Below are 13,629 nucleotides of genomic sequence, written 5' to 3' on the forward strand. Positions count from 1 at the left end.
ATAACTAAGAATTTTTAGCCGTTTATTTTATCTTTAATTATGGACGAGTTTTCTTTAAGAGTTCGGTATCGTAATTAGTTTTTTGGTAAGATAACATTTTAAAAAAATGTGTTAACGTAAAATTATTTGTGCAGAAGCGCATTAATTAAGATCTTGTCTGAATATTTTCGGCTTTTTTTTTTTTAAAAAAAAAACTTTTTCGTGACAGTTATTCAATTCTGCAATCTGCTCGGAATTAAGATTTTTTTGTTGGTAAAAATCAATTTTGTTATTGAAAATTAGATATTCTTGTTCCGGGCTTTGATTTATTTTCACCCCCACCCCCTCTCTTCTTTTTCTATTGATGATAAATCTGAAACAAGTCATTTATAAAAATAAAATCTTTAGAATAGCCTCCCCTTCTCCCCCGCTAACCTCGCCTCCTCTCGTATTGGCCTCACTCGATAGCGAGATCAGTAAGCGTTACACCAGTGGGGAGACTCAGTTCAGACAGAAGGCTAGTGTGGGACCAGTGAGCTGTTGGTGGATGTGATCATGGACGATGTTGTTGATCCACGCACGGACCGTCTGCCCAGAAATCTGATTACCTAAACCACACCTTGTGTTCGGGAGGATGGACGGCCAACCAATTTGGTCCTGGGTGACCGGATTTCTGTTTGTTTTGACCCCGTTCTTCCTGAGACAGGTCAGCGCTGAGATGGACAGTCGAGGTAAGGATTTGTTTGGCATGTTGGTCTATAGAAACAAAATATGCAGAATCGGTATTAAAAGGTTACATTTAATTTATATTGGCTTTTTAATAACTAGACGCAGATATACGATAACCAGTTTTATATGACGAAATTTTCATTAAATAGGTGTAAAATAGCCCCTAACTAGTTTTGATAAATAAGATTTAGATCTAATTCATGTTGGCTTTATGTTTATTATGTAAAGGAAATACAAGATTCTACTTTTAAATATTAGGACATTGCAGGCCTAATGGTAACCGAAGTGAGTTTTATGAATATATTCCAGAATTATTGCGTTTCCAACTACTGTATTCTTAATGTGCCAAAAAACCGCTCGTCCCCCCAACAAACAAATCTAAAAATGAATAAAGTGCGTGACATTTTAATAACTCAGTTGGGTATTATTATTGTCTTTTTCTGAAGTTGCTAGTCTATTATTTTTAAGGAAACTGAATTGTGTTATTAATCAAGTCGTATTCATCTTGTTCCATTGTCTAAGATGTACTTGTGTAGCATACGGGTAAAGCCTTTATGGTGAAGCCTTACTCTGAGTAAGTTACTCATGTAGCCCTACTTATATAGCTCTACTCAGATTGCTGTACTGATGTAGCCCTACTTATTTATCCATATGCACGTATCCCTACTCATGTAGCCTTACTCATGTAGCCCTTGTTGTGAAGCACTACTCATGTAACCCTACTGATGTAGCCCTAGTAATGTAGCCCTAGTAATGTAGCCCTACTAATGTAGCCCTACTAATGTAGCCCTACTAATGTAGCCCTACTAATGTAGCCCTACTAATGTAGCCCTACTTATACAACCAAGTTTGTGTAGCCCTTGTTGTGAGGCCCTACTCAACCTACTGGACACAAGTTCTAGATGCAAGCACCATATACACACCACATCTATCTATCAGATGTGTAAATATTTCACGTAAATACAAGAGTGTTCCTTGAATTAGCCACGATTTAGTTAGAACCCCAGTATTTTATTAAAATATTTTATATACTCTATAAAATAGTTATTCTAAGCCTGGACTTAAAAAGACTCTGATTCGTATAACCAATTAACGATAATGTAGAGTTTACATTATAGACCTTTTATCGATCAAGCCGTACTTCCTCAAATAAATGCGCCGTGTCTCTGTGTACATTAACGGGTCAAATACTGCTGTAGACGGTGGTGGATACACGGTTGCTTCGTGCACTCACACTAATGGTGGGTCAATAGCACTGTCAACATTGGTTGGTGGGTCACTAGCACTGTGGTTGGTGGGTCACTAGCACTGTCAACATTGGTTGGTGGGTCAATAGCACTGTCAACATTGGTTGTTGGGTCGATAGCACTGTCAACATTGGTTGGTGGGTCAATAGCACTGTCAACATTGGTTGGTGGGTCAATAGCACTGTCAACATTGGTTGGTGGGTCAATAGCACTGTGGTTGGTGGGTCAATAGCACTGTCAACATTGGTTGGTGGGTCACTAGCACTGTGGTTGGTGGGTCAATAGCACTGTCAACATTGGTTGGTGGGTCAATAGCACTGTGGTTGGTGGGTCAATAGCACTGTCAACATTGGTTGGTGGGTCACTAGCACTGTGGTTGGTGGGTCACTAGCACTGTCAACATTGGTTGGTGGGTCAATAGCACTGTCAACATTGGTTGGTGGGTCACTAGCACTGTGGTTGGTGGGTCAATAGCACTGTCAACATTGGTTGGTGGGTCAATAGCACTGTCAACATTGGTTGGTGGGTCACTAGCACTGTGGTTGGTGGGTCACTAGCACTGTCAACATTGGTTGGTGGGTCAATAGCACTGTCAACATTGGTTGGTGGGTCACTAGCACTGTGGTTGGTGGGTCAATAGCACTGTCAACATTGGTTGGTGGGTCAATAGCACTGTCAACATTGGTTGGTGGGTCACTAGCACTGTGGTTGGTGGGTCAATAGCACTGTCAACATTGGTTGGTGGGTCACTAGCACTGTGGTTGGTGGGTCACTAGCACTGTCAACATGGTGGGTCAATAGCACTGTCAACATGGTGGGTCAATAGCACTGTCAACATTGGTTGGTGGGTCGATAGCACTGTCAACATTGGTTGGTGGGTCAATAGCACTGTCAACATTGGTTGGTGGGTCAATAGCACTGTCAACATTGGTTGGTGGGTCAATAGCACTGTCAACATTGGTTGGTGGGTCGATAGCACTGTCAACATTGGTTGGTGGGTCAATAGCACTGTCAACATTGGTTGGTGGGTCACTAGCACTGTGGTTGGTGGGTCAATAGCACTGTCAACATTGGTTGGTGGGTCAATAGCACTGTCAACATGGTGGGTCAATAGCACTGTCAACATTGGTTGGTGGGTCGATAGCACTGTCAACATTGGTTGGTGGGTCAATAGCACTGTCAACATTGGTTGGTGGGTCAATAGCACTGTCAACATTGGTTGGTGGGTCAATAGCACTGTCAACATTGGTTGGTGGGTCAATAGCACTGTCAACATTGGTTGGTGGGTCGATAGCACTGTCAACATTGGTTGGTGGGTCAATAGCACTGTCAACATTGGTTGGTGGGTCACTAGCACTGTGGTTGGTGGGTCAATAGCACTGTCAACATGGTGGGTCAATAGCACTGTCAACATTGGTTGGTGGGTCAATAGCACTGTCAACATGGTGGGTCAATAGCACTGTCAACATTGGTTGGTGGGTCAATAGCACTGTCAACATTGGTTGGTGGGTCAATAGCACTGTCAACATGGTGGGTCAATAGCACTGTCAACATTGGTTGGTGGGTCGATAGCACTGTCAACATTGGTTGGTGGGTCAATAGCACTGTCAACATTGGTTGGTGGGTCAATAGCACTGTCAACATTGGTTGGTGGGTCAATAGCACTGTCAACATTGGTTGGTGGGTCGATAGCACTGTCAACATTGGTTGGTGGGTCAATAGCACTGTCAACATTGGTTGGTGGGTCAATAGCACTGTCAACATTGGTTGGTGGGTCGATAGCACTGTGGTTGGTGGGTCAATAGCACTGTCAACATTGGTTTCATGGTGGGTCAATAGCACTGTCAACATTGGTTTCATGGTGGGTCAATAGCACTGTCAACATTGGTTACATGGTGGGTCAATAACACTGTCAACATTGGTTGTTAGATCAATAACACTGTCAACATTGGCTACACAGTAACAACACGTTTCACATAGAGTAAGTTCCCATTCGATAAAAGAAGTACTGGCTCGGTGGAATGTCAGTGAATGGCACGGGTCAATGCAATCAACCAAACAAAAAGTATGCAATTCTAATTAGAGCACTAATTAGACAGAGGATGTACGAACTTTTTTAACATAATAGTATCGTTGAATTAGTAATCTTGGTCCAGTGGATAGACAGGGATAATGTCAAACAAGGCCACAAGGTGAGTGATCACAGACCAGTACCCCTGTACACAACCTTCTGTACACAACCCCCTGTACACAACCCCCTGTACACAATCCCCTGGACAAAACCCCCTGTACACAACCCCCTGGACACAACCCCTGTACACAACCCCCTGTACACAACACCCTGTACACAACACCCTGTACACAACCCCTTGTACAAAACCCCTTGTACAAACCCCCTGTACACAACCCCCTGTACACAGCCCCCTGTACACAACCCCCTGTACACAACCCCCTGTACACAGCCCCCTGTACACAACCCCCTGGACACAACCCCCTGTACACAACCCCCTGTACACAACACCCTGTACACAACACCCTGTACACAACCCCCTGTACACAGCCCCCTGTACACAACCCCCTGTTCACAACCCCCTGTACACAACCCCCTGTACACAACCCCCTGGACACAACCCCCTGTACACAACCCCCTGTACACAACCCCCTGTACACAGCCCCCTGTACACAACCCCCTGTACATAACCCCCTGTACACAACCCCTCGGACATGGCCCATTGTACTGCAAACACCCTATACATTCATCCCTCGACATTAAACCCTTGGACACCCTCGTCCCCCTTAGACATAAGCCCATCTGTTGAGTACAAAAATTGCCTTTTGCTGAGTGAAGAAATGGCCGTTGGTGCAGCAAAGATGCCATAGTACAGACTATCTGGCCATTGTGGAGAACAAACAAGTGGTCGGCGTTGGTAAAGCTCATTGTAGCTACACCGAGAAGTCTCGAGTTCGAACACTTGGGCAAATGAGGCTCCAGTGGCGTAGGCAGGGGGGGGGGGGGGGTTAGGGGGTCATAATCCCCCCCCCATAGACCCCTCTGTATATATATATATAAAGTATGAGGGGGGTGCAAATCGAAAATTTGAGGGGGGGGGGGGGGTGCAAATCGAAAGTTTGTCCCCGGGTAAAAGTTGGAACCCCCCCCCCCCCCCCCTTGAGACGATCCTGGCTACGCCACTGTGAGGCTCGATAGATGTGGGCTAGCAACTCTTCTAGGAGAGACAACTCCAAAATCAAACTCCTGCCTTGTAGTTTGTTCTTGGCTGGAAAAGGCTATGCAAGCAAATCCAAAAAGAAAAGCAGACTGAAATCGGAGTCAACGGCGTATGGGGCATGCCAAGTTGACACATAATACTTAACTGTATTGATTGTATCCTTTCCAAAATTAAAAATAAAGAAAAAAGAAAAAAAGTACCAACTAACATGGCCACATGCTAAGCTCTTACAAAAAGTCATCACATTTATAGTGGTAACTAGGCAACCAACTAAACTTTCATTTGACCGATAACTAGAAAAGTGCATGTCATTTGACCTAAATTAATTTTCTAATCTGAATGTGTATTGACACAAGGATACTTACAAATCAACTAATAATATCTAGAGTGTATTGATTGCTCAAACAGTAGTGGGCATTTTTGTTCCAAATAAGAAGGTCATAACTTTGTCTTTACACTGTAGACCTACACCTGTTAATAAAGGTGTGTTTCTATCATAGTTCTTCTCATTAGAAATGTGCAGTGTGTTTTTATTTGCAGGGAATGTTAGCGTTTTGGTATTTTGGGCATATTGCTTACATAAAATAAATAAGAAATTTTGATAGACTAGGATTTTTCAAAAGAATATCTTAAAAGTATAGGTTTGGCTGGATGCAGTTAAATATTCCAAATATAATTTAAGGCTGACAGTATCCGTGTTGTGGTTGAAAGCTTCCATTTGAGAGTGTCTTGTGTTGGATTATAATGCAGAACAAAATGTAGATTTAGAGGCGTGTAATTAGTGTGATCCTTCCCACTTCATATAACAACTCACAGCCGAAAGTCTGATGATTTTGTCCCCCCCCCCCCCCCCCCAACCCATGATCCGCACCACCCTCTCATTACACCGCTCACACTGGAGTTTTTCCCCACCATCCATCTCACACTCTTATCCCACCCTTCATCCCACCCTTCTGCTCTCACATACACTTGTTGCCAGCCTCCACCCCACAATCCTGATGTTTTTATCCCCCACCCCACAATCCTGATGTTTTTATCCCCTACCCCACTATCCTGATGTTTTTATCCTCCACCCCACAATCCTGATGTTTTTTATCCCCCACCCCACAATCCTGATGTTTTTATCCTCCACCCCACCCTTCATCCCACCCCGCCTCTCATCCCCTCCTGTTCCAACTCAACCCACCCCACCCCCTCCTTACAACAGCTCTCAGAGCTGACACTGATGTTTTGTCCCCCCCCCCCTACCCATCATCCCACCTCTGCTGTCACCCTCCACCCTCTGCTTCCACCTCTTGCTCCCACCCCCTACACCCCCACCACCCCACCCCCTCCTTACATTCTTACAACAGCTCTCAGACCTGACACTGATGTTTTTGTCTTTCCCCACTCTTCATCCTACCTCTGCTCTTACCCCCCCCCCCCACCACCCCACCCCCTCCCTACAACAGCTCACAGACCTGACACTGATGTTTTCCCTGCGAACGAAAAGTAAAACGGGAGCCTCGTGTTGACCACGGCAGTTGACTGGTTAAGTCAATAGCTTCGATCTTCTTAACACATCTAGGCCACACACCATCCCCTCCCCTCTCCCCTCCTGCCCCCCCCCCCCCCCCCCCCAATCCCAGTATAACAGTATCGGTTTAAAAACAGTTCAGACGTCGGAATCTTTTTATTCAATCTATCCCGAAATCCACAATCTGGAACATTCTTCACTTCCATTGTTAACGCCTTTCTCTTAACTCATCTCCTTCCCCCCTATCTCTCTCTCTCTCTCTCTCTCTCTCTCTCTCTCTCTCTCTCTCTCTCTCTCTCTCTCTCTCTCAATCCAATTTCTCACTTTTCCAATACCGTGTCCTTTTTTATCCTTTTAGCCAGACCCCATTTTGTTTAGCTCCAAATGATTTCACTCTATGTTCAAGCAAGCGTCTCTCCACCTCTCCCCTCCCATTACAATCTGAAAATAAGAAACAACTATCTAATATATTCCTGACCAGACAAGCCAAGCCAAGTTGAGATCGTGGCTATTGATCACATTCATTATGAGCTTCGCTATTTTTCGCCCCTAGCCTTCACCTCGAAGATGTCTTTATAAGCAAATAACTGTATTGCTATTGTGATCTTCATCTTGATAGATAGACGAGTTGATGTGAATATTAATAGCGGTGACATTTTGAAATGAATACAAATATCCTGAGGTTTTTGGACAGAGGGAAAAATACTCAAGTTGTATTACGTAATCGCCAGAAGTTAAGAAGAAATATTTTTTATAATTTTTTTGTACTTTTTGTGGACGAAAATGCAAATCAAGCGTTTTTATACCGAACAAATATTAACCTATGCTGAAACTAATTTACACATTGAATTTTAATTAACGTTAATTATATTTTAATTATCAAATTTAACGCTGTTTTAACTACATCACTTAAAAAGTTCCCGTACACTCGACAACAGTACCTGCTAATGTGTGAGTTCAGGCTATCCGCATCTAAGGGAGTAACGCAAGTGTACCGAAATAACTCACGCCATTCCGGAACGGTTCAGGTGAACCATCTACTTCAACCAGCAACGAAAGGTTGAAATTCTAGAACGGCGCAGGTACCTCCACCACTAGCGAGCATACCGGAACTAGAGTGTACTAAAATAACAGACGCGACTTCACAAAACATTCAATTGTGTGGTTATCACTTCCTTCACCAAGTTATTATCATCCAAATTAATGGTAGGAATGTGCCTCAAAAACCGAACTTTTAGATTTTTGGTAAAAATAAACAATGTATCAAGCCAATCTCTAGCATAGACGGCAATATTGAGATGAAGCGTTGCAAGGCCAACTGGTAACATGACACGCTGAAAAAGGGGAGGAAACCTGTCCATTTTGTAAAGGTTAAAGGTTAGTTGGCTGGCGTGTAAAGACCACACTGCTTTACCTGAACATTATAACCATAAAAACTAGGGTTGAGAGACTAACACGAGCTTCTGGTGCTAGAGAGTACTGGTACTAGAGAGTACCGGTTCACCTGGTACCAGAGAGTACCGGTTCACCTGGTACCAGAGTACCGGTTCACCTGGTACCAGAGAGTACCGGTTCACCTGGTACCGGTTCACCTGGTACTAGAGAGTACCGGATCACCTGGTACCAGAGAGTACCGGATCACCTGGTACCAGAGAGTACCGGTTCACCTGGTACCAGAGAGTACCGGTTCACCTGGTACCGGTTCACCTGGTACCAGAGAGTACCGGTTCACCTGGTACCAGAGAGTACCGGTTCACCTGGAACCAGAGAGTACCGGATCACCTGGTACTAGAGAGTACCGGTTCACCTGGTATCAGATAGTACCGGTTCACCTAGTACCGGTTCACCTGGTACCAGAGAGTACCGGTTCACCTGGTACCGGTTCACCTGGCACTAGATAGTACCGGTTCACTTGGTTCCAGAGAGTACCAGTTCACCTGGTACCAGAGAGTACCGGTTCACCTGGTACCAGAGAGTACCGGTTCACCTGGTACCAGAGAGTACCGGTTCACCTGGTACTAGAGAGTACCGGATCACCTGGTACCAGAGAGTACCGGTTCACCTGGTACCAGAGAGTACCGGTTCACCAAGTACCGGTTCACCTGGTACCAGAGAGTACCGGATCACCTGGTACTAGAGAGTACCGGTTCACCTGGTATCAGATAGTACCGGTTCACCTAGTACCGGTTCACCTGGTACCAGAGAGTACCGGTTCACCTGGTACCGGTTCACCTGGCACTAGATAGTACCGGTTCACTTGGTTCCAGAGAGTACCAGTTCACCTGGTACCAGAGAGTACCGGTTCACCTGGTACCAGAGAGTACCGGTTCACCTGGTACCAGAGAGTACCGGTTCACCTGGTACTAGAGAGTACCGGATCACCTGGTACCAGAGAGTACCGGTTCACCTGGTACCAGAGAGTACCGGTTCACCAAGTACCGGTTCACCTGGTACCAGAGAGTACCGGTTCACCTGGTACCAGAGAGTACCGGTTCACCTGGTACTAGAGAGTACCGGATCACCTGGTACCAGAGAGTACCGGTTCACCTGGTACCAGAGAGTACCGGTTCACCTGGTACCAGAGAGTACCGGTTCACCTGGTACCAGAGTATACCGGTTCACCTGGTACCAGAGAGTACCGATTCACCTGGTACTAGAGAGTACCGGTTCACCTGGTACCAGAGAGTACCGGTTCACCTGGTACCAGAGAGTACCGGTTCGCCTGGTACCAGAAAGTACCGGTTCGCCTGGTACCAGAGAGTACCTGTTCACCTGGTACTAGAGAGTACAAGACCCACTTTCTGGACTTCCTGATGACCGTAACGTGTTTCCGGATTGATTGCAGATTTTTGTGACCCTTTATGGCAAGTCGAATCGATGAGCTTAAAATTATATCTTAGTGTTTGATTGCGGCAACCGTTTTTTTAAGCGTTTGTATTAAGCCTTAGTTGAAACTAACATTAGAGTGAAGGTGGCAAAACTAGCTCTGAGATCGAAGTTGAAACACCAAAATTACACTTAGAAGTTCCAGTTGAAAATAGTTATTATAGATTAGGAGATGAAAAACAGGCCAGACAACGAATGCGTTTCATGGTTGTGCATGTGTATGTTTAGGATTAGGTTAGATTCAAGTTGCTGTTTTATTTTGTTATGAGCATTTGGTAATTATTGTTTTAAAGTTTATATATTTATGAACTTAAAAGCATGTTTGAGTTAACGTTTAAATTTTGAAATGGTTACTTTTGACCAGAGCAAGACCTGGCCGGAACGGCTGGTTGTATATAATGTCTTGAAAATACTACTGATTGCAGTTTACATCAACGAAAACCCTTGCATATTTAAGAATGTGATGAGCAGCCCTTTGACTGTAGTTTATATCACCAGACATGGACGAGAAGCGCCTGAACCACGACTTGTTCAAGAAGAACAGCTACAACCATCTGATCCGTCCTGTGATCAACACCAGCGACAGTCTACAGATCAACTTCAGTCTGGCTCTCAGTGCCATCATCAACGTGGACGAGAAGAACCAGGTCATCATAACCAACGTTTGGCTACAGATGGTCAGTACACTCTCTGTGTAGTTAGTGGTCAGTTATATTTAAAACTGTTTTGCTGTTAATCTACACCAGGGGTCTCCAAACTACGGCCCGCGGGCCGTATGCGGCCCGCGAGGTCCTCTCATCCGGCCCGCGGAGATCATTTTGTCTACGGAAAAACCGTTTGTTGGTGATGGCTGAGGAACTTTATCAAAGACATGTCAGGAAGAAACTGGCCCCTGATCTGAAATTTGATAGTCAATGCGGCCCTCGGACTGAAAAGTTTGGAGACCCCTGATCTACACATAGCTTACACGCGGTTTTATTTTTATAGTCGAAAATAACGATAGCTAAGACTTAAGAGTAATGTATAGGTTATCTAAGGAATGAAGTATATTTGATGTGTATAATTGTAAAGTTTCCTAACAAACCATCAGTAAGTCTTGATTGCGTGTGTCTGAAAAACGTTGAGTACCTACGTGTGATTGACCAATGGAGATAGCTGTTAAGACAGATGAGTTAAAAAGACAAGTCTGGTCGATGTTTTGTCGGATGACACTGTTAAGGGAAGAACTGCAGAATGATGAATTGTCAGGGGAACATTCAAGTAGATTTTTTACTAGAAGCCCCACAAGTAGATTTTTTTACTAGAAGCCCCACAAGTAGATTTTTTACTAGAAGCCCACAAGTAGATTTTTTACTAGAAGCCCACAAGTAGAATGTTCAGTACACAAGTAAATTGTTCAGTAGAAGCCCGACAAGTAGATTGTTAAGTAGAAGCACCATATGTAGATATCCAGTGGAACATACAAATGAAGATTGTGCAACAAAATCAACCACATGCAGATGGCACAACAGGAGACTCATCGAAGTAGTCCTACACATTCATATGCATGACACAACAGAACACTATAGTCTAAACTATTGCCGTTATGTACATCCGGTTTCGACCAGACGAGAAAATGGTTAATAAGTTTTAAAAATTATTTCTAAATATTGATCGAAAATAATCTTTTAGCGACAAGTACCGGTATGTTAGTCAACAGGATTTATCGATTAACAAAAGCCCTATGTAGATCTAATTATTTTTTTAAGTTTCTTCAAATAAAATACAAGACGCATAACATATATGAACAAGGGTTATGAATAAATGTAATAGAACATAGGAACACACATCAGACACAGAATAGTTCAACATAACTCAACAAAGAACAAATTCCAGAACATTATGCAACAATGAACAAATCCACATAAGGTAACAATGAACAAATCCCATAAAGGTTCAACGTAAGACAACAAAAAACAAATCCCAGAACAGCTCAACGTAAGAAGACAATAAAGTCCTAGGTACACCATGACAACACCCTAACAACGCCCAACTTCAACAACAAACTGCTGGCTACACCACTATACGTGGACGTCCATGAATATTTCCCCACTCCGATGATTTGTTATTGTAAAAAAATCAAAGCGCTAGCCGTGTGCAGGAATTTATTTTACAGACATTAAACCTGCTAGCCGTTTTTTTCTCCACAATCTTATCTGCGATATTCTATCGCCGATTTTAGGGGGGGGGGTGAAAGCGGGGTGGGTGGGGGAGTGGGGCTTATATCCCAGCGATCAATAAGGCCACACAACCGGGCAAGCTTCCTGTTGCTAGGAAAAGACGAGTCGGGTCCACATTGGGCAATAAATGCTTCACCCCCAGATTAGGCTGTTTCTCTTTCTTCTATAGACGTGATGTCTTCATATCAAGTGGCGGTAGGGCTGCAAGTGCAGACAATCGTGTCTAAATATTTGTATTTACCCAACCACCAGTTGTCATAGATACAATTCATGTTGTAATAATGCTTTGAATTGATCATATATATAAATGTATATATATATATATATATATATATATATATGTGACCTAGGCTAGTTGCATCTTTCCTGTTTGCAACGCCAAATGTGACCTTCCCCGAGTCTATCCTGCCCGACAACGCCAATTGTAACGAGTTGAACCACTCATGCTACACAACATCGACCACAGTAGAAAGACTCGAAGATGCAGGTTCGCTATTGATCCTTTTATTACATGAATCAAGAAATGCTTCAATATAACACAATGAATCAACAGAAATGTTTCACAATAATAGTCTGAATCAACTGACCCCCTAACAGTCCTCACTAGGCTTCATATAACTGAATCCACATGTCTATTGTCCTTCTTAACACAATATAACCAACTTGAGTATGTCACACAGACTGACTGATCTAAAGCGAGCGACGACGACGGAAGAGCTCGCTAACGGGAAGAGAGTAAGAGAGCGAGTTCAGTCGTCCCCTCCTATTTATGCCTTGTATCCGTACTCGTCTCCGTACTTGTATTCCTCCGTAATCGATACTTGTACTCGATGTCTCCGACCACCAGTTGCGTAGTTCTACGTACAGTCCGTGAAATAACATCTGCATCCTATCAATCAAAGTTGACAGGCCGTCTCACTCCTCGTACCGTTTCCCAAAATAGCACGCGTTGGCTTTGAGATTGTTATCAGCCCGACCCAATAAGCCACCTGTTATCGGTTGCATCAGACCAATACTGCGTCTCGGCTTCTCGTTCGTTATCAGATTTGTAACTAGTAGTTAGGCCCACCCTAGCTACATCCACCCCTGCCTTTTTTTGTGTGTTTTCAACCACAAACAACGCCTGGCAGGTGCACTCCTCCAAAGTCAATCGCATAATCGTAAAAAAAATTTTATTGTTCCACTCACTGTCTACGACGTCCCATTCGTATACGATTGACAGTTATACCTATTTCACATATCAACTGTGTCTACATCGTCTTCCTGAGACACAAAACAGTTCTAGAATTCACATCCACCCTTCTCGTTTGGTGCCTTCACCAGTTCACTTTTATAGCTTTTTGAACCGTCTGTTCTCATACCAGCACGACCATGAAAGACTTGATGGTTGCTGACAAAAAATTTCGTCTTCCTTCTGTTCCTCAAACTTCTCCGCGGACCACTTATCTGATGGTCTACTGTCTCTCTGCTTCTGGAAGGAACGGGATCCTCTTTGTTGCCGTTATCCTCCACTTGTGTATCGCGGTTGTTCTGTTGATGGTGATATGGTTCCGGGATGGGTATGTGAATTTCCGTTATAGTTTCCGGTTCCCTAATCGTCTTGGATTTCCTTGTGTGTAACTGCTCTTCTTGCCTATTCCAATATTTCTTTAATTGAGCAATATTCGCCCACCGATCCGGTTTGGCGTGATCGATGGGTCTTATCTTAAAGGGGCCACCTGCTACTTTAGGCATCTCCACGACTTGCCATATCTCCCGTCCCCAGAGATCGTGGATTTTGTTTCTGCCTAACGGGTGACTACGCAGTAATACCCTGTCATTCA

At 43.9% G+C, this 13,629-nt stretch overlaps 1 protein-coding gene across 2 annotated transcripts in view; it reads left to right on the plus strand.

Moving 5' to 3' along the window:
* Nucleotides 1-453: 453 nt before the first annotated feature.
* The window catches only part of LOC131946499 (neuronal acetylcholine receptor subunit beta-4), a 29,779-nt gene continuing 16,603 nt past the window's right edge, over nucleotides 454-13,629 (plus strand). Inside the window, exons 1-2 of one of the 2 annotated variants that reach the window (XM_059307312.1) lie at nucleotides 454-710; nucleotides 10,086-10,264. In XM_059307312.1, coding sequence (XP_059163295.1) covers nucleotides 614-710; nucleotides 10,086-10,264 — 276 coding nt within the window. In that variant the 5' untranslated portion in view covers nucleotides 454-613. Of the gene's footprint in view, nucleotides 711-1,265; nucleotides 1,283-10,085; nucleotides 10,265-13,629 lie in introns of those variants that run through there. The other variant, XM_059307314.1, reaches the window with a different exon arrangement.

This window comes from Physella acuta, unplaced genomic scaffold (assembly GCF_028476545.2).
Source record: "Physella acuta isolate Inbredline_101_S28 unplaced genomic scaffold, ASM2847654v3 ptg000562l, whole genome shotgun sequence".
NCBI lineage: Eukaryota > Metazoa > Mollusca > Gastropoda > Physidae > Physella > Physella acuta.